General features: G+C 42.5%; 1 protein-coding gene across 9 annotated transcripts in view; it reads right to left on the reverse strand.

Moving 5' to 3' along the window:
* The window catches only part of LOC128693025 (solute carrier family 41 member 1), a 155,879-nt gene that overhangs the window by 68,636 nt on the left and 64,381 nt on the right, over positions 1–22,862 (reverse strand). For all 9 annotated transcript variants that reach the window (XM_070092129.1, XM_070092133.1, XM_070092132.1 and 6 more), the window contains one exon: positions 5,931–6,168. In XM_070092129.1, coding sequence (XP_069948230.1) covers positions 5,931–6,149 — 219 coding nt within the window. In that variant the 5' untranslated portion in view covers positions 6,150–6,168. The remainder of the gene's footprint in view (positions 1–5,930; positions 6,169–22,862) is intronic.

A 22,862-nucleotide genomic window follows, 5' to 3' on the forward strand; every position in this document is an offset into this window, starting at 1 on the left:
GTGGTACACTACACAGCAGTGGTAAGTGGTGTACTACACAGCAGTGGGTAGTGGTGTCCTACACAGCAGTGGTTAGTGGTGTCCTACGCAGCAGTGGGTAGTGGTGTCCTACACAGCAGTGGGTAGTGGTGTACTACACAGCAGTGGGTAGTGGTGTACTACACAACAGTGGGTAGTGGTGTACTACACAACAGTGGGTAGTGGTGTACTACACAACAGTGGGTAGTGGTGTACTACACAACAGTGGGTAGTGGTGTACTACACAACAGTGGGTAGTGGTGTACTACATAACAGTGGGCAGTGGTGGACTACATAACAGTGGGCAGTGGTGGACTACAAAACAGTGGGTAGTGGTGGACTACACAACAGTGGGTAGTGGTGTACTACATAACAGTGGGTAGTGGTGTACTACATAACAGTGGGTAGTGGTGTACTACATAACAGTGGGTAGTGGTGTACTACATAACAGTGGGAAGTGGTGTACTACATAACAGTGGGTAGTGGTGTACTACATAACAGTGGGAAGTGGTGTATTAAACAGCAGTGGGTAGTGGTACACTACACAGCAGTGGGAAGTGGTGTACTACACAGCAGTGGGTAGTGTCCTACACAGCAGTGGTTAGTGGTGTCCTACGCAGCAGTGGGTAGTGGTGTCCTACACAGCAGTGGGTAGTGGTGTACTACACAGCAGTGGGTAGTGGTGTACTACACAACAGTGGGTAATGGTGTACTACACAACAGTGGGTAGTGGTGTACTACACAACAGTGGGTAGTGGTGTACTACACAAGTGGGTAGTGGTGTACTACATAACAGTGGGCAGTGGTGGACTACATAACAGTGGGCAGTGGTGGACTACACAACAGTGGGTAGTGGTGGACTACACAACAGTGGGTAGTGGTGTACTACATAACAGTGGGTAGTGTACTACATAACAGTGGGAAGTGGTGTATTACACAGCAGTGGGTAGTGGTACACTACACAGCAGTGGGAAGTGGTGTACTACACAGCAGTGGGTAGTGGTGTCCTACACAGCAGTGGTTAGTGGTGTCCTACGCAGCAGTGGGTAGTGGTGTCCTACACAGCAGTGGGTAGTGGTGTACTACACAGCAGTGGGTAGTGGTGTACTACACAACAGTGGGTAGTGGTGTACTACACAACAGTGGGTAGTGGTGTACTACATAACAGTGGGAAGTGGTGTATTACACAGCAGTGGGTAGTGGTACACTACACAGCAGTGGGAAGTGGTGTACTACACAGCAGTGGGTAGTGGTACACTACACAGCAGTGGGTAGTGTACTACATAACAGTGGGCAGTGGTGGACTACACAACAGTGGGTAGTGTACTACACAACAGTGGGTAGTGGTGTACTACACAACAGTGGGTAGTGGTGTACTACATAGCAGTGGGTAGTGGTGTATTACACAACAGTGGGTAGTGGTGTACTACATAGCAGTGGGTAGTGTACTACATAGCAGTGGGTTGTGGTGTGCTACATAACAGTGGGTAGTGGTGTATTACACAACAGTGGGTAGTGGTGTACTACATAGCAGTGGGTAGTGTACTACATAGCAGTGGGTAGTGTACTACATAGCAGTGAGTAGTGGTGTTCTACACAGCAGTGGGTAGTGGTGTACTACATAGCAGTGGGTAGTGGTGTATTACACAACAGTGGGTAGTGGTGTACTACATAGCAGTGGGTAGTGATGTACAACACAACAGTGGGTAGTGGTGTGCTACACAACAGTGGGTATTGGTGTACTACACAACAGTGGGTAGTGGTGTACTACACAACAGTGGGTAGTGGTGTACTGCACAACAGTGGGTAGTGGTGTACTACACAACAGTGGGTAGTGTACTACACAGCAGTGGGTAGTGATGTACTACACAACAGTGGGTAGTGGTGTACTACACAACAGTGGGTAGTGGTGTACTACACAACAGTGGGTAGTGGTGTACTGCACAACAGTGGGTAGTGGTGTACTACATAACAGTGGGCAGTGGTGGACTACATAACAGTGGGTAGTGGTGTACTTCACAACAGTGGGTAGTGGTGTACTACGCAACAGTGGGTAGTGGTGTACTACACAAGTGGGTAGTGGTTTATTACATAACAGAGGGTAGTGGTGTACTAACAGTGGGTAGTGATGTACTACATAGCAGTGGGTAGTGGTGTATTACACAACAGTGGGTAGTGGTGTACTACATAACAATGGGTAGTGGTGTATTACACAACAGTGGGTAGTGGTGTACAACACAACAGTGGGTAGTGGTGTGCTACACAACAGTGGGTATTGGTGTACTACACAACAGTGGGTAGTGGTGTACTACACAACAGTGGGTAGTGGTGTACTGCACAACAGTGGGTAGTGGTGTACTACACAACAGTGGGTAGTGTACTACACAGCAGTGGGTAGTGATGTACTACTCAACAGTGGGTAGTGGTGTACTACACAACAGTGGGTAGTGGTGTACTACACAACAGTGGGTAGTGGTGTACTGCACAACAGTGGGTAGTGGTGTACTACACAACAGTGGGTAGTGGTGTACTTCACAACAGTGGGTAGTGGTGTACTACGCAACAGTGGGTAGTGGTGTACTACACAAGTGGGTAGTGGTTTATTACATAACAGAGGGTAGTGGTGTACTAACAGTGGGTAGTGATGTACTACATAGCAGTGGGTAGTGGTGTATTACACAACAGTGGGTAGTGGTGTACTACATAACAATGGGTAGTGGTGTATTACACAACAGTGGGTAGTGGTGTACTACATAGCAGTGGGTCTGGTGTACTACATAGTAGTGGGTAGTGTACTACATAGCAGTGGGTTGTGGTGTACTACATAACAGTGGGTAGTGGTGTATTACACAACAGTGGGTAGTGGTGTATTACACAACAGTGGGTAGTGGTGTATTACATAACAGTGGGCAGTGGTGTACTACACAACAGTGGGTAGTGGTGTACTACACAACAGTGGGTAGTGGTGTACTACATAAGTGGGTAGTGGTGTACTACATAGCAGTGGGTAGTGGTGTATTACACAACAGCGGGTAGTGGTGTAATACACAACAGTGGGTAGTGGTGTAATACACAACAGTGGGTAGTGGTGTACTACACAACAGTGGGTAGTGGTGTACTACACAACAGTGGGTAGTGGTGTACTACACAACAGTGGGTAGTGGTGTACTACACAACAGTGGGTAGTTGTGTAGTACATAGCAGTGGGTAGTGGTGTACTACATAGCAGTGGGTAGTGGTGTATTACACAACAGTGGGTAGTGGTGTATTACATAACAGTGGGTAGTGGTGTATTACACAACAGAGGGTAGTGGTGTATTACATAACACTGGGTAGTGGTGTATTACACAACAGTGGGTAGAGGTGTATTACATAAAAGTGGGTATTGGTGTACTAGCCTTTAAATGATGACAACTGGTGTTCAGGATATAACTTAACTACAGTGTCTTCAACACTGTGAAGATGTGAAGGTGAACAACAGTTAATGCAGTTATCAGGAAAGTGGTTTACTCTTCCATCTTCTTACCGTTATTCAAGATTTTATATACATAACCCCCCCCCCACACTCACACATATATATAAATGAATTAGCATTTTAAGTTAGCAACTGTTATATATTTGTGCGAAAGAGTGACTTGTCATAGAAAATAACATCACTATAAATTTTAAATAATAACCAGGCTAAATTTCTTTTTATAACAGCACATGTATTCAACACTTAAATGGGTTACCCCTTAATTGCAGAGCATCTTGGAAAGCTGAATACAATGTTCATGAATATTATGCCAGTCTTCATGTGGCTGAGGAAGATGCAGATACATCTGATGATGAATTAGAAGAACTAAGTGTTGCAAATATATTTTTGTTTGTGCAACTAAATATACAGATCTAAAAGTGTTGAGGCATATAAAGCAAAATCACCAGTGTCAATATCCTTAAATACACACATGGCTTGCAACCCCACTGCCACTCACCTAATTCAGCTGCATACATTACTTTTCTTTTCTTATAATAAGCTTCAAGGACATTTTGAGTATGTGCAGAAATTCAACCTGGAGTGACCATTACCTTCAATCTTACTGGTTTAAGGGTTAATTTGTAAAAAAAAGGTAAAAAAAAAAAAAATGGCCGAGGATAAGTACAAGCAGTGTAAGACTGATATAATAAGAAGTGTGTTTAGAGGCTATACTAAAATTATCAATGGTTTTTGTGGGGCAACTATTGGTTCAAGGTCAATCACAAGCAAATTCTGTACATTAATACATATGATTCATCTTTAGCTCAATTATGTACAGTTATGTAATTGCTGATGGATATTTAGTGCAATGAAGATCCATCCTTAAATCTTCCCAGATTTTCTTGAGTTCTTATTAGTACACATAAAGGGTGATAAATATTTTATCTTCCCCCAAACACTGAACCAATAACCAACTTCACATTTTCTTGTGTATGAAAATTTAAATCATATAAGTATATTAATCATCATTTACACTGAGAAACAACATAATGCACAAAAGGTTCAGGGATATCTTAGTATGCATACACATATAAGAAAGCAAAGGAAGAAGAAAGCAAAGAGGCGAAAAAAAAAAAAAAAAAAAAAAAAAAAGGCACAGAATACTGCACTGGAAAATTAAAAATCTAATAATACTTATGAAATTAAAACCTCTTCATACAAAATAAACTTCCTTTAACTAAAGTAAGTGACTGAAAAAAATGTAATTTACTATATATATAAATTTGCTATCATAATTCTGCTCGTAAATGATCTCCAAATTTATTACCATGAGAAATCCTACTTAATAGTTTAGGTCTAAACCTTAAGTAGTTTCTTAGCATTTGGATTAGTTTTACCCAAAATGCATTGCATACCAGTGGCTTTCTTTTGTGCCTATTAATGCTTTATTACATGTAAAACACACTGTTTTGTACTGCATAAAGAAATAAAAATTTGTATTTCTATAAGCAGCACATATATAAAAAATAATATAATGTATTTCATAATCTATGAAATTAAGATAAGTGGACCTTTTAGTGTTGGACAGCAAAACTTGCTAATAAGTATGGTAAAAAGATGCCACGTGGGGAGCAAACCTCTATTTACAGACAACATTTTGCTCTAAGTAGAGCTTATGACTTGATAAAATTCTTCACATTTTTTTTTTATGTAGGTTGACGATCACTAATCCGGCATCATTGGGACGTGTAGTGTGCCAGATTAGTGAGTTTGCCGGATTAGAGTGGTTAGGTTAGAATAGACTTAATTAACCTATCAATAGAGACTCTTTCTGTTACATCGTCCTCATTTTCATCACTGCTTTCTCCTCCACTGGCTTGTTGCTGTGGATTTAAAACCAACTGCACAATTTCTGAGTCAGTATAATGATGAAATTTGAAATTATGTTAGCCGAAATTAGTGCTGGATTACTGATGGAACCGGATAACTGATTGCCTGATTAGTGATGGTCTACCTGTACTAGCTATTTTACTGATGCAGTTGTCAATCTTAATTTTACTAATCTTGCAATTCATGTTGTACTATAAAAGATTATGGGTCTCACCAGCTGCAAAACATAGATAAAATGTACAAATACATCTAAAGGGTGCAAAATTCTCAATTTCAATGATAATACACTACATTCACAACACTTCAATTCATGTAACCAACTAGAGAAGAATCCTCTAAGCAGACTACATGTACAGAACTGAGAAAAAGTAGCAGTCCCCTTGTTAATTAAAGAAGGGAAATCGAGAACCAGTTTGCCGAATGAGGATGATTTCAATGATTAAGGGATCAAGCAGCATATCTACCTCAGATCCACCATGTGTGCAATGAGAATAAAAGTCCAGAAAATACAAGAACAATACACACACAATTCCTGAAATTCTGACATGATGAAACATGTCCTTACCTTCTTGTGCTTAGTAGTGCCATGTCCAGTAAGATCTGTCAGCTCATATTTGTCGTCATCGTCATCAGAGATATATGGCACCATTTTGCCTGAGCGAAGGCGAAGGTGTGAGCTGTCTTTACCAGTCTTCCGTACCTTCTGACTGCTGGGGCTTTTGCCCCTAGAATCACTTTTACTGCCACGTTTTTTATATTCTTGGTTCCGTTTTCTTCCATCCATTACGATGTGTCTTTAATGCCTAAAAAATAAGGAATAAAATTCCCTCAATAAAATGTTTGACATAATACATGAAAGTACAGTATACCATATACATATATGTACAAAAAATTCATAAAAGCTATGAGGAAAACACCATTAACCAGCTTCTCATATATATTAGGGTAGGGAGATACATGAAACAGACTGAAAGGCAAGTAAAAGATAAACATGATAGAAACTATAAAATACATATTATAATTAATCTATCAGAAATTGTATATACTGTATGCTAGTACAGTAGAACCCCAGATTTCGGCCGTAATCCATTTCAGAAGGTCAGCCTAAATCCGAAAAGACTGAAAACCAAAGTAATATTTTCCATAAGAATTAACGTAAATACAATTAATCCGTTTCAGATACCCAAAAATATTAACAAAAAATGCATTTTTTAAAGATTAACTATAGTTTTACATACAGAAAACAATGAGAAATAAATATAACGCACAAATTTTAATGATAAATGAACATTACATACCTTTATTGAAGACTCTTGTTGGCATACTGAAGAAGGTGAGGAAAGGAGAGGGAGTTAGGGTTATTGTTTGGAAGGGGAATCCCCCTCCATAAGGACTTCAGGTAAAAAACAAAAAAGTCCCTATCTGGAACTACTTCCCTTCTTTATCTTTTACTGGCACTAGGACCATCCTGTCCCACAAAAAAACTGTCCAGAGAGGTCTGTTTCTGGCGTCTAAGATTTTCCTGAAGTCGGACAAGGTTTTGTCAGTGAATTCTATCGTGTTTCTCATTTTCTTCACCAAAGGGCTGGCACTAGAAACTTTCTTGGGCCCATGGTGGCTTATTTCGCAGTCGCACTCAATAAACAACCACAAAAAACAATGGATTATAACGAAATGTTTGGATGAATGCGCGGAGTGTTAGTCACTCACCGAGACACAGGCAGACTGACTCACGCATGCGGTGGAGTGGCAGGCAGACGCGTCCAATACGGCCGATTTCTGAGTTGTTGGCCAAAATCCAGGATAGAATTTTAGTTAAAAAAAGTGGCTGAAATCCGATTTGGCCGATATCCATACAGGCTGATATCCAGGGGTCCACTGTACAGCAGTTTAAGATTAGCAACACAGTACAGTGGACCCCCGCATAACGATCACCTCCGAATGCGACCAATTATGTAAGTGTATTTATGTAAGTGCATTTGTACGTGTATGTTTGGGGGTCTGAAATGGACTAATCTACTTCACAATATTCCTTATGGGAACAAATTCGGTCAGTACTGGCACCTGAACATACTTCTGGAGTGAAAAAATATCGTTAACCGGGGGTCCACTGTACTTAAAAAAATAAATGCATGACTGTCATCCACTGAGGACACTGAAAATCTCCAAGCAGATATAGACCAAGTCTCCAAATGGGCACAGAAAATAATATGAAATTCAATGAGGACAAATTTCAATTACTCCGCTATGGAAAACTTGAAGGAATAAAAACTAGATCGGAATATAAAACAAATTCTAACCTCACAACGGAGCAAAAAATTAATGTGAAGGACTTGGGTGTGATAATGTTTGAAAATCTCACCTTCAAGATCACAGCAATGTCTCTATCACATCTACTAGGAAAATGATAAGATGGATAATGAGAACCCTCAAAACAAGGGATGTCAAGACAATGAGGAATCTCTTTAAATCACTTGGTCTTTCTAGGCTGGACTACTGCTTTACACTAACAACCCCTTTCCAGACAGGTGAAAATAGATATGGAGAATATACAGAGAACTTTCACTGCATGTGTAAGTACAATCAAGCACCTCAATTACTGGGAAAGTTTCATGAAAGTCCCTTGACCTGTACTCCTTGGAATGCTAGCAAGAAAGATACATCATAATTTACAACTGGAAAATCTTAGCACAGAGAAATCACTCCCTACAAGATCAAAAGACTCGGCTAGCAGTGCAACATCCCCACCCCCTAATGAAAAACAGGGTGCTGTGGGTACATTAAGAAATAACATAAGTATCAGGGGCCCCAAACCGTTCAACTCCCTCCCAGCATACATAAGGGGGATTACCAACTGACCCCTGGCTATCTTCAAGAGGGAGCTGGACAAACAATTAAAGTCAGTACCTGACCAGCAGGGTTGTGGTTCATATGTTGGATTGCATTCAGCAGGCAGTAACAGCCTGGTTGATCAAGCCCTGATCCACCATGCAGTCTGGTCATGGAAGTGGTATTAGTCTTGTAGTATACTGTACTGATAAAGGGGCACCCTTCAAAATGGGGATGGAATCAGAACTGGGTCCAGCAACCATTGGTTTCTTGACCGAGTATGGCTCTGGATTCTTGTTATTAACCATATATGTGCAAGGGCCATCAGGAGTCATTTCCATAGAAGAACTAGGAGAGGAGGCTGGTGCCTCAACTGACACCGGTAAATGATGAGTGATATAGAAGAGACAGAGACAGCAGAGCAGAAGTAAAGAAAGAAAGAAAAATTGAAGATTACCAGTTGACTAATAAAAAAAAATCACTGCCGTGTCACTAATCCCCATACCTGACACCATTGTGACAAAGTAGCAACTTTCAGGCAATATCTCTTACTCTACCCAAGGCACTGCTCCAAGACAGCCTACGCAGAATTAACAGAGCAAGGGTTACCAAAACTGCCCATTTAAACTGGGAATGCAAGAGCCACCAGCAGCATTTAGCTAGCAAGTAAGTTTATTCAGGTGTACACAAACACAGTTACATAGATTATTATAAATAACAGCATATGTGTAGAGAATCTATGATAACTTCAAAAAGTCAGACAGTAAGTAGTAGGTTCGCCGGTCTTGTCCCGGCCCGGGTCTTTTCCAGATGGTGACTCAGCGACAAGTCAGTAAGAGTGACTTATTTCCATTGGGGTCCTAGTAATCAGCGAGGGCAATTCAGCAAGAACGCCAAGACCTGTACACCTTCAGTCATCACTCCTGGATCCTCAGGTAATCTCTAATAATATTTACACTGTCACAGCCACTAGATATACCACCTAATGTGCCATTATAGTCCATCACTTCAACCTCATGGTCCAATTTCCTTTAATTTTGGCAGACCACAGCACTGTAATTGGTGAGAACAAGGTAAGTATCAGATACTGACTCCTTCCATTATTCCCAGAGCAAAATTTAGTGATTAGGGAAAAATACGTAAGCTAAATAAAGGAGGAAGTTTAAGACTATTCAACCTGCTACCAGCAGACATCAATATTGTATAAATGGTTTAGAAAACTATTCCAGAATAAAAAATATCCAAATGTTGCACAAGTGTTCCGTTTATCACCAGAAATATTACATGAACAAGTGTGCAAGTCTTCAGGAGGAAACTGGCGCACCGCATATGCAAGGTGCTAGATTAAACAGAATGTGATAGCTATGTGGGCCAGCGAGCTGCCGACTGCAACAGACTAGTTGAACAATCAACATTAAAGCCTAGTCCCAGGCCGGGATGCGATGGTAGAAAAATTCTAGAAACTTATAGGTATATTACATAAAGGTGACCCTGGCTCAGGGGAGGAAGGGGGGGGACAGCTACGTAAGCAGGTCATAAAAAAAAGTTGCCAGTACGTTTGAGCGCTAATGAAGGGTAGTGTGTTGACGGAAGTGACAAATGACATCACTGGAGGTTAAAGTTGAAAGACTAGTATTATTATACTGATAGGGAGGCACTAAACCCATGGGGACCATTCATACAGCACCCAGGAATGGGATGCAATCAGGTTTGAGCCAGGGAAAAGGAGGGTAGCTCCAATTCCTTGAATCAAAGATTTCTTCATCGGTATCAAACGCCTCATCATAAAGCGACTCGTCTTTTCTTGATACCCCTTGTCATTGTGACACCGTTGACAAACGTCAGTGATGACAGAGTTGTGGTATTAAGAGTTTAGTTATTTTTAGTTTGAAAGGAGACTCGCTAAAGTTTGGCAATTCGTTTTACATACTATAATTTAACAAAATCTTTCCGCTCTTCCCAACCCATTGCAATGAGCTATTATGGTATGTTGGGTATGGCTGAGTTATTGTACTATTGTATGCTGAGTAATTACTATGGCATGGTAGGTACTGTTGTATGCTAGTTACTGTGGCATGCTTGGTAGTGGCATGCTAAGTAGTTACTGTGGCATGCTAAGTAGTTACTGTGGCATGCTAAGTAGTTACTGTGACATGCTAAGTAGTTACTGTGACATGCTTGGTAGTTACTGTGGTATGCTAGGTAGTTACTATGTGCCGTTTGTGGTTGAGTTACTATAGTAAGAAAAAAAAAACTGGTAACTAACGTGTCTATATGTGGAAGCACACGGAACCAGATGGTCGCCAGAACGAGAGAGCGAACCACCACTCTGGGTGGAGGTAGTTGGTAGGGTACATCGGAAATGCCGACTGAATAAGCAGTAGCATACGTCAGAATTAGTTTTATATGTAGGAAAATCCAGCTCGGGCTCAATCTGCAAGTTCAAATGCCTTTTTTTTAGTCAGGTCAAGTACCGCAAACTCTATTTAGTAAGTGGATAGGTGACAGTGACAACACAGCCTCGCCAGTGACACATTCCATACCTTACCACTATCAGTGATCGTGATGACGCAAGAAAGCCTAGCCTTTAGGCTTTCTGCACTCCAAGTGCTCTTGCGAGATTATTTTCGCAAGGGCATGACATACATCATTCTTGAGAATCTTGAGTAATAAAGTGGAACATAAGAGAAACTGCAGTAGGAGTACTGGCCTCATGTTAAGCACGTCTCACTAACACCCAAATATCCCCACTCATGTAACTCTCTAGCCTATTTTAAAAGCCGCTCAAGGCATTTTCTTCCATGACGCTGCTTGGCAGGCTGCTCTACACATTTACTACTCTTGCCAAACCAGTCTTTAATAATTATATATATATATATATATATATATATTATCATCATACAATTATATTAGTTATTATATTCAGGGAAAGCGCAGAATCAGTAGGGGTCGCCTGAGGAATGGGAGGAAATAAAGTTCGATCTAAGGGGATTATCAAAAAGCTCTAAACCACCTAGGGTCATATAGCATTGCAGGGCAGGGGGTGTGGCTGGAGCAGAAAATAGCCAGGGGTGGAGAGGATAACAGAGGTAGTTAGAAAGGGCTGTGAAGAGTGCTAAAGGAAGTATTATCAAAGTTTGTGCAATAAATCGGTTGCTGTCGAAAAGTCAAAAAGGGAGTCAAAGGTGGGAAGATAAAGTAAGGATGTTAGAGCGGTTACGTCAGAGGAAAATTCTGCGTGCTCGGTGAAAGACAGGACAGTCCAATAGAATATGGCATACTGAAATTGGAACCAGTCCTAATAGAGTGGAACTGGGCGCCTCTCCATGATACCCATGAGTAAGACAGGTGTGCCTGATATGAAGATGGGAGAGAGTAGTCTCTCAACCTCGGCATTGAGGACAAGAAGGCCAGAAACCTAAACTTGGTTTGAAAGAATAATATTTGTTATGAGTCATATCAGACCAACATTATTGGTCTGCATATGAAACTGGGAGGTCATGTACCGCTGACCTCTCAGCAGTCTGCCTGCTCAATAAAATATAATTATTATACATAAATTATTAATATTATTAGAAAGGAAATTCTTAACACTTACCATTTAATTACTGGAAGACAATGCTGATGGAACACACACTAACACTACCCTAGCAGATAGGATTTACGATGGCCAACAAAACTACTGTACACTATGGGTAAGCATCACTTAGCTAAGGTGCACTGTTGCTGGGAAGGATTCATTGAAGCCCTCTATTTTTTCCGTCCTCCACACGTAATTCTTGTGGTCCCGTAAATTTCTTGTCCCAATTCTTCAGCAGGAACGTGTCATCAATTTCTAAATTATGAATTGAAGCTGATATACACCATTTTGGCCTCGGAAGATGCCAAATTATTAACAGAACTTCCCACTACATCCAGTGTTCACAAACTGCAATTGGCGTCTCCCCCGGTGTTACTACTGGCTGTTCTACACCACTCTTCCTCAAAATTTCTCGAAGGGTCCAAACAGCATCATATTTTATTACACAATTATTGTATTATTCAAATTTCCACATGCTGAATTTAGGAAAATCCAAAATTTTCCACAATTTAACTAGAATAAAAATTTTACACCATTTTACACAAAATAGTCAGATCTACACCTACACACTTGAATTTCAGTCTCCACCATCGAATTCGGAGGCACCTTTTTTTGAATGTTTGAGGGTTTTGGAAGTTATCTGAGCCATTCCAAGATGCTCTGAATGAATTCAACAACTCTGGTCATAAGGTGCCTGCACATGCCAACTGTTCCAGTAATCTGGTCCTAGTGACCATGCACAGTCAATGAAATTTTGAAACCAACTGGATGAGACTTCAAGTTATGAGCAAAATAATAAGTAAACATTTGAACGAAGAAAAAACGACGAAAAATAAGGAAAAAAATCAGGCAACCTCTTATGGGTTCCCTTCGGTAATATCTAATAAGTTCGAGGTATGCTTGTTTGCAGATGTCAAACTAATGAGAATTCAAACAAGTGAAGATCAGGAAAGACTACAAACGAACCTGGACAAGTTGCAGGATTCGTCTGACGAGTAGTATTTAGAACTTAAACCCAACAAATGTAAAGTTATGAGAATTCAGGATGGGCAAAGAATATCGCAATTGGAATACAGGTTCGGGGAACAGAGGCAACAAACATATGGAAGACCTTATGGTGTTCATAGTATCGAACATATCGCTGGAGGTGCACACCAGCAAAATAACTATAGCAACAAAGGCGTGTCTGGAAAATCTAAGATTAGCTTTCGGGTACCTCAGCAGAGTCATTCACACTATATACAACATATGCCAGGCCCACCTTGGAGTATGTAGTACTAGTATAGAGCCCACACCGTATCAAACAAGTCAAGAAACTGGAAAATGTGTAAAGGTTTACAACAAGATTAGTCCTGGAACTAAGAGGTAAGAGTTATGATGTGGAATTAAAAGCTCTAAACCTGACATCAGGAGACAGAAGAATCATGGGTGACATATTAACGATGTACAAAATACTGAGAGGAAATGACAGAGTGAACATAGGCAGACTGTTTAAGAGGCAGGAAAGGGATATGTGGACAGCACTTGAAATTGAAAACACAGGTGAGGGTGATGTTAAGAAATATTTCTTTAGGAATATAGTAGTCTGGAAGCAAAAAAAAAAAATCCTGGACAGCTAAATGGTAGACAGGATAAACGCAGCTTTAAGAATAGGTATGATAGGGATTACGAAGCCAGGCGCGAGTGAACCCTATGGTGACCAGTAGAAGGGCAGGGCCAGAAGCAGATTTGACCCTTGGAACTGTATATAGACGAGTACATACGAACACAATACCTATGCATACGCATGTATAAAGTGTTCATATGTGCATACATACAATATATATACAAGCATCCATATGCACACATACGTATTATTATTATTATTATAATAAAAAAGAACCGCTAAGCCACAAGGGCTATACAGCGCTGCAGGGTAGGAAAGGAAGCGAGGGTATTGGGCAGCAGAAGGGGGGAGGGGCGATCAGTAGGTTACAGAAAACAGCGGGGCAGGGGATAGTGCAGGGTAGAGGGTAGCAAGAGATTGAGGTAGAAAGGGCTGAAGATATCATCAGAGTTTGTGAAGTAAGTCAGTTGTTGTCAAAAAGTCAATGAGAGAGTCCAGATGAAAGGTGGGTCCATCAGCGAGAAGGGAAGGTAAAGAGAGAGCAGCGGAGCGAAGACGACGTTGGAGGTAAATTCTGCGTGCTCGTTGATAAAGTGGGCAGTCTAACAATGTGGCTGACCGATAATGGAACCTGACAATTCTCACAGAGAGGAGCAGGGCGCCTCTCCATGAGATATCCACAGAGTATGGCCAATGCGGAGATGGGAGAGAGTAGTCTCCCAACCTCGGCACTGGTGACAAGAAAACGGCCAGTAACCTATACTCGGTTTAATAGATTGAAGTTTGTTACCGAGTAGAGTAGACCAATGTTGTTGCCAACGGGAGTGAAGGTGGGTAGCTATTGCAGCAAAATAGTCCGTAAATGGAACACCTCTATATGGAACTGGTTGGTCATGTACTGCTGACCGCGCAGCAGTGTCTGCCTGTTCATTGCCCTGTACATCAACATGACCAGGGACCCAACAAAAAAACAATATCTTTATGCTTGGTAGAGATGCGGCGTAGCCAAATAGCCAAAGTTGGATACGGAGGACTAAGGGGTGAAGTGTATCAAATTTCTGTATAGCCTGTAAAGCACTAAGGGAGTCTGAGACAACCACAAATGACACAGGCATAGATGCAATACGGATAAGTGCTGCAAGAATGGCATACAATTCAGCAGTAAAGATACTAGCTGAAGATAGTAAATGCCCTCGTACGACGCTGTTCGGAAACACTGCTGCGCATCCTACACCGTCAGAAGACTTAGAGCCATCTGTGTACACTGCAATGGCATGAGAATGAGAGTGGAAGTGGTCAAGAAAAAGAGAGAGGGAAGCTACCGTAGACAGTTGGGCTTTCGAGCAAAGGAGTGAGAAAGAACAGACTCGAACAGCTGGAACTTCCCAGGGGGGTAGGGAAAAGAGATGCTACATGAACATAGAAAGGTGGAAATTGAAGAGAAGACAAGAGTGAATGTAGGCAAAGAGAGAAGGGACGGAGCAAACGGGCGGCGAACAAATAAAGAATGTCTACTAATATCGGTGACCATTCTATAAATGGAAGGATTGCGGAGATCACGAGAGCGTACATAGTAGCGAAGGCAATGAGCATCACGGCGATCGGATAAGGATGGAACGTTCACTTCTGCATAGAGGCTCTCAACAGGGGAAGAGCGAAAAGCACCAAGGCATAAACGTAATCCTTGGTGATGAATAGGGTTGAGGCTAGATAGAGTAGCAGGAGAGGCAGCTGAATAGATCAGTTCACCATAGTCAAGTTTCGATAAAATGAGGGTGGAATGTAGGCGAAGGAGAGTTCGACGATCAGCTCCCCATGAAAGATGAGCAAGAGTTTTAAGAAGGTTCAGCCGGCTGTGACAAGTTGTCTTCAGAGAGGTAATGTGAGGTTTCCAGGATAACCTACGGTCAAAGAGGAGGCCTAGAAACCTGACTGTATCACGTTCAGGATACGGGTGCCATAGAGGTATAAAGGATGATTGGAGATGACAGAGCGTCTAGTGAAAGTAATTTGGTGAGTTTTGGTACTGGAAAATTTAAACCCATGTGTGGTGGCCCAATTGGAAACACGGTCGATCCCGCATGCTGGAGAGAAACTGTAATGAGGTGACAGTCAGCGCCTGCACAGGCAATAGCAAAGTCATCAACATAGAGTGATGACCAAATATTGGATGGAAGACTAGAGGCCAAATCATTTATAGCAAGGAGAAAAAGTGTTGTGCTCAGAACACATCCCTAGGGGACACCTTCAGCTTGGATAAAATCCGGGGAGAGCACATTATTAACCCGAACAGGGAAATATCTGTTGGTTAAAAAGTTCTTAAGGAAGGATGGTAGATTGCCTCGAAGGACTAAGGAGTGGGCTTAGGCCAAAATATTATACCTCCAAGTTGTCACATGCCTTCTCAAGGTCAAAAAATATGGCAATAACTGAGTGGTTATTCTCAAAGGCATTATGAACATACGTATCCAAGCGTAGTAAGGGGTCTATGGTAGAACGACCCTTACGAAAGCCATATTGACGAGTGGAGAGACTGTTGTGTGTCTCTAAATACCACATTAAACGTCTATTTACCAGGCATTCCATCACTTTGCAAACTGCACTGGTAAGAGCAATGGGACGATAGTGGGAGGCTTCATGTCCTGTAGTACCCGGTTTGCGGAAAGGGAGAACAATGGCAGATTTCCACAGCTGTGGAGGAACTCCTTGTGACCAAATAAGATTGAAAAGGCATAATAGGATTGCAAGGGCTGACTGATGTAAATGTTGTAGCATACGAATATGAATGTCGTCGGGCCCAGCTGCCAATGATCGGCAAGCTGAGTGTGTTGCCTCCAGTTCCTGAAGTGTAACAGGCACATTATACTGTTCTTCTCTGAGAGAAGAAAAGTCCAAGGGTGCTAACTCTCTGGCAGACTTTGAGGAAATAAATGAGGGGCATAAATGAAGCCCCTGAGAAATACAGACCAGATGATTGCCAATTTCACTGGCAACATCTAATGGGTTTGCTATATCAACACCGGCAACCCGCAGAACAGGAGCCGGGTCAGAATATTTACCACTCAGTTTTCGTACTTTTTTCCAGACTGCACTCATAGAGGAAGCAGAGGTGATGGTGGAGACATAATCTCGCCAGCAAGTGCGTTTAGCGTCACTGATGACACGGCAAGCGATCGCACGCTTCTGCTTACAATCAAGAAGTCTCTCCGTGGTTCTATTGGACGGGTACCTGCCCCACGCAGCGCGTTTCAAACATACTGCACGAGCACAAGCAGGAGACCACCAAGGCACCCATTTCTGAGAATGCCTGCCTGAAGTTTGGGGTATAGAATGAGAAGCTGCAGTTAAAACGGAGGACGAGAAGAGGTGTAAAAACTCATCAATGGAGGACGAAGAAGGAATCTCACTAAAAACAGTTAGTTGTGAGTAAAGGTTCCAATTTGCCTGATCAAATTGCCAGCGTGGGTTATGACGAGGTGGTGAATATGAAGGGGAAGTAAGAATGATTGGGAAATGATCGCTGTCATGTAAATCCAGGAGAACAGACCAGGTGAAGTCTAATGCGGCGGAGGAAGAGCAGACTGAGAGATCGATGCAAGAGAGAGTATGAGTCCGAGGATCAAAATGGGTGTGAGTACCTGTATTTAAAACATGGAGGGGGTGGGTAGCAAGAAAAGCCTCTAACTGAATGCCACGGGAATCACAGTGAGACCCCCTAGAGGAAATGATGGGCATTAAAATTGCCAAGTAACAGAAGTGGTGGCGGTAATGACGAAACAAGAAAGGTAACATCCGGGATAGATAATGCCCGAGAAGGAGAGAGATACAAAGAACAGAGTGTATACAACCTATGCAAGTGGATACGGGCTGCTGTGTAATGCAGCGAAGTACGAACAAATAGCTGATGGTAAGGAATATCAGTGCGTAGAATAAGGGCACTTTCATTAAAGGTCCCATCAGGAAAAGGATCTGAAGAATACAATAAATTATAGCCTGAGATGGGATACATAATGGCAGAGTGTAATTTTCGTTCCTGTAAGCAAACACCAACAGGGGAAAACTGGGAGAGCAACATCTGAAGCTCACCCTGATTACCCCATGATTGGCAATGATAAAGATTCCAAATCCGCAGGTAAGGGTACCTACAGACTAGAAGGGTTAGAAAAGGGACTAGAAGGGTTAGAAAAGTCCACATGCGGTGGCAAAGGAAAACGTTCAAGCAGCGAAGGAATGGTGCGTCGTGAAGAAAGGAGTTGCGCAGATGGAGAAGAGGAAAGAGAAGGAACAGAGGTTGGATAAGTGCCCATTGATGGTTTGGTCTCTGCAATATATTCAGAGATTGCTTAAAGTTTTTTGGAGTTCAGAGACGTCATATGGGAGACAATATTGGAGATGGAAGGAGGAGGAAATTTTGAGTAAAGATTGGAGCTGTAATGGACTGTACCAAGGTAGGGGGGGCAAAAGGGTGGAGGGTACTGGAGAAGTGTGGGAGGGAACAGAAGAGGCAGAAACCCGGGAGGTGGCAGAAGAGGAAGAAACTTGGGAGGGGACAGGGGAGGAAGGCACAGTACAAGGAGGAGTACAGTACAAGGAGCCAGTGAAAGGGGAAGACCTAGGTACAGAGACCGGGAAGGTAAAATGTGGAGGTGGATGAAAGGAAGGAGGGGTTAAAGGAGATTTGTTGGACCTCTGAGAAGTAGAGGGACGATTGGGAGGAGGTGTCGTACGAGGTCTTGTCGATACCGGGGTTTGTGAGGGAGAACATGAAGAAGTGAGGACAGACTGAGGTGTTGAAGTAGGGATATCTGAGCCCAGGACAGCAAAAGAATTAGATACAGGAGTGACTATGGGACTGGCAACTACAGAGGAGGCTGCAGAAGATGGGACCCCAGAAGTGGGGGGAAGTTTTGAAACACGAGAATAAGAAACACGGGGTAGTCTCCCTTGGAGGCGGAGATGAGAAACTGCCATAGCATAAGGGAGACCTTCTGCCTCTTTGAGGCAACGAATTTCCCGCTCACTTAAGTAGACCTGGCAACAGCGAGAGTATGAAGGGTGGGCCTCATGACAAGGCAAAAGGGAGGTCGACTGCAAGATGTATATTAGAATGGTCATTGGCACTACAGACTGGGCATTCGGCTATAGATCTGCAATATTTTGCTGGGTGGCCAAATCACCAGCAATTCCTACACTGTTGCGGTGTAGGGATCACCTTCCAAACTTGTAACCGATAAACAGAGGATGGGAGTTCACGGCTGTCAAAAGTTAAACGAGCCACATTGCAAGGATATCGTCTTCGCCTGCGGGTGGAAAGAACATAAGTGTCGAGAATGTCATTGCCACATGTCTGGAAATTCTGTTGGACTATGGTATGGGGCAGAATAACAGTACCACTACAAGAATTGAGGGAATGATGTTTTTCGATAGTGATAATAATAGTATCGATATGTGAAAGAAGAGAAAGATCATGAGCTTGGGTAGAATTCTGGACTGTGATGATGCGCGTACCACTCTTAAGAGCATGAAAGGAAATATCTCTACCAACGTGGCGTAGGAGTGCTTTGCCAATACAGTGGACCCTGGTTTACGATATTATTTCATTCCATTAGTATGTTCAGGTGCCAGTACTGATCGAATTTGTTCCCATAAGGAATACTGTGAATTAGATTAGTCCATTTCAGACCCCCAAACATACACATACAAACGCACTTACATAAATACACTTACATAATTGGTCGCATTGGGAACTGATCGTAAATCGGGGGTCCACTGTACTATGGTCAGAAAGATAGGCAGTAGAAGAAGTCGGTTGTAAAGTAAAGAATTTAGTCCATTGTGTGGTCCGAAACCGAGTGTGGAGAGGGAGTGCATGACACGTCGGTCTTTTCCGAGTAGAATGGGAAGGTAACGAAGTAACATCGTCAGGAGATTGTCGTTGGCGTTTAGAAGTGGGACCAGAGTCGGTCTGACGTGAGACGGGCTGGTGATTCGAAAATCGTCGCACCATAGAGGGAGAGGCCGGAAGCATAGTCAAAGGAGAGCGGAGGTCAGACAAATCGAAGGAGTCAGTGGAAGCCCTGGTACCTGAAGCAGGTGAGGAAACACCAGCAAAAGGTACAGGGGCCTTAGGAGTATCCAAAGAGTGGCCAAAAGACCAGGCGAGGTCAGAACAGGGTGCGGTAACAATAAGGGGCCCAGGGGTAGCGGGGTCATGGATTTGGGACTCCATGGTTACGTTACTTTTTTTTTTTCTTAAAAGCAAAAAGAAAGAAAATAAAATAAAAATAAAAAAAAGAATAAAAAAGGGGGAACCGGGGAGGGATAGTTCCTAGGAGGAATGGAAGGGCCAGAAATCTCCCTCCGTGCCCTAGAGGACCTCAGCACCGCAAGTAGCACAGATGCAGCATGGAGCCCGTGCCATACCCTACCCTTCATGCCAGTAAACCAGCAATCTGGGATAGCAACCTCACATCTGCCAGCTACCTCGATGGACAAAAGAGAGGGCGGCAGGATATCCCTCACAAAGCATACCTCCTTCGGCCACCACCCCCGGAATCCGAAAGGTGGCTTCCAGAGATACATCCGTCGTCCGAAAGACACCCAAAGCCACCCTCCGGATGCCAGAGAGGGATCGGGACATCCCCAAGCGATCCAGATCCCACGGCAAACTACACCACCGCCAAGAACCTCAATGGAATGGGATGGACCCCGGTACCCTTCCCCCTACCTATGAACTAGTGTGCCTGTGGGAAAAATCCCAAAGGCCAAAAAGAGGAAGGGCAAAAGGGAGGGGTGGGGAGGAGGAGGAGGAGGAGGAAGGGCAAAAGGGAGGGGTGGGGAGGAGGAGGAGGAGGAGGAGGAAAGGAAAAAGGGGAAGATGGGATAGGGAAGGGGGGATTGGGGGGTAATTAGGTTCGGTCTGAGGAAGGAGACCGACAGGTCTAATTCCTCAGACCAAGAGCCTCTTCACCACGCCAAGGAGCCCCCCTTGAAGAGGCACACATACGTAAGTGCACATACAAACGCATATAAAATGCAAGAGTATATGAATAAATGCATACATACTTTTATATTTCGTTGCAAGAGATTTCATGACCACCTTGCATTACACCTTTTGCATGCAGAAGCAGAGGAGGCTAGGCCTATGTTACACGAGGATATCTTTTTTGCACTGCGCAGCCACCGAAACAGAAACCCGTCTAGGTCTCTCTTTACAAGGGCACTTCTGTGCTTGTTGTAATGTGAAGACCAGAATTGCACCGCATAACCTACACGAAACTTTATTAAGTGTATATATTTGGGACTCGTGTTACTTACATTCCTTGGTCGAGTCAAGTAACCCGTTTTATGAACGCTGTGGTTCTCATTTCGAATTTCAGCTAATAAAAACAATAATGTAAAAAAACGCATTTTTTTAATATACATTTAAATTAACTATTACCTAAACATCAGTAACAATTTCGTATTGTATATAATTCTCTGAAATTCTTCATCCACTCAAAGTCTGTAACTAGTATAAAGGGAAGTACAAATTATAGTCAGCTTTTAGTTATTTTTCTTTCCGTATTTACGGAACTCAAGACACGAACGTAGCTTCCCAGTCGACAAGTACATGTTCTCACACTAACACGCACATGATTTGGCACTTTTAATTAAAACCAGCTCATGAGGACACGACAGGCTTGAACTCATAAGTTAAAATTTTGTTGATGTAATTATTTTAACAACCATTCCACGCTACAACAATGCCTCTTGCATGCCGGGGGATTACTATTATTACAAAAATGCTAAACCCGTATGGGCCATCTGAAGGCACCTAGGATACAACATAAAAGGGTGCAACACTAAAGACTGTGCCTGGTACAAGGAAGGCGGAAGATTGTCTGACCTTTCATCTGGAGCCTTCACGTACTTGCGTCACCAACGGCAGTCGCATAGGCAGCCACACCGCAGTTTTTCTTACCTAAAGCTACTGTATAATTTTTATTAGCTCTGTTATACTATGGCTGAATTGTACACTGTGCCACTTGTGGTGGAGAATGACTATTCTGTTGGGCTAGGTTAGCTGCTCCAGCTTCCATATTTTTTTTTTTTTTGTCCATTCTAATCTCCGTCACTGTCTTACCATCAAAGTATTCCCGTACCCATCCTGTCTCCATCAAGAGTATTATTCCCGTACCCATCCTAACTCCTTCAGGATATCCTCGAGTCCATCGTGTTCCCGTCAGAATATTCCTGTACTCATCCTGCTCTCGCCAAGGTAATCTCGTACCCACCCTGTTCCTAGTCAGGGTATTCTCGTACCCTATATTCATTAAATGTAGAAGCCAAGGCCCGCATTCATGGAAGGGTATGTAGGTGTCATGTATGTCTTATGTACGCATTTGTGTATGTAAGTTAGCCAAAATGAAGAACGGTATATGAAGTTTTGAGAAATAATGGGCTATGAAAAATGATATATGCTCGAGAATGTTAGTGTTGTCATATAAAATAATAATTAGTACTACGTAAGTTGTGTAGCAGCCAATTAAGATTTTTTGTTATATGACCCATAACTTTTAATGTAATAATTTGGTTAATATACACACAGCTATTTCAGATAACCTAGTCCTAACGACCTTGACTCATTGCATGTAAGTTAGTTGGAAACCACTGGTAAGAGCACAACTATAAACTTTTTAGCAACTCTACTATAAAAAACTATATTCACAGGAACTCCTCACAAGGCATATGAAGGTCAAGAACTAAAGCTATATTAAGAACTTTCATTGGGATTTAAAAAAAAAAAAGTGCGACCAAAGGCAGCTTCCCGGTCTCAGATGATTCGCAGGGTGGAGCCTGCTTGCAAAATACCACCAGACTGCAAAGTTCAAGCAGTGATCTGGAGTGCACCTTCGGGTAACAGTTCAGTACATTCCGGTGATCTTCAGTTATTACCAACTATTATTAATGCTGTAGGCCGAGTTCACTTGAGCCCCACAAACATATACAGATCCGTGCCAACGTTAAATGACCCACTTAATCATGATGGAGACTGAATATTTTTTTTCTCATCAGAAAGTGAAAGGCATTAGTTTGGCCTGAGAGTGGGACCAAGGGGCTTTGCTCCCTTTATAGCCTATCGACTACACGTGGATGTTAGGGCTGTACTTCATCTATATGCAAATATTCAGAAATATGTCAATCACTAAAATAGTGTAAAATAAATTCTCAAGTGATACAGAGATACACGGTGTAATTGAAGGTACTCTCTGCCTTACTCCATGATACCAGAAATTATAGTTTTTTTTATTAATTTATGCGCGTGTACTTGCCAGTTATGAACTGTGAATAAATTTCAACCACAGTCTAAGGAAAAAGAGAGATCGAGGCCAAACTGTCTTGCACCATGCTTGTTTTCTTCGGTATTAAAAGAAGACATTAAGGACTGAAAAGTATTGCTGTCGTTGCTTACGCAGAACATATGCATCAAATTCGGTTAT

The sequence above is a fragment of the Cherax quadricarinatus genome, chromosome 38, assembly GCF_038502225.1.
Source record: "Cherax quadricarinatus isolate ZL_2023a chromosome 38, ASM3850222v1, whole genome shotgun sequence".
Lineage (NCBI taxonomy): Eukaryota > Metazoa > Arthropoda > Malacostraca > Decapoda > Parastacidae > Cherax > Cherax quadricarinatus.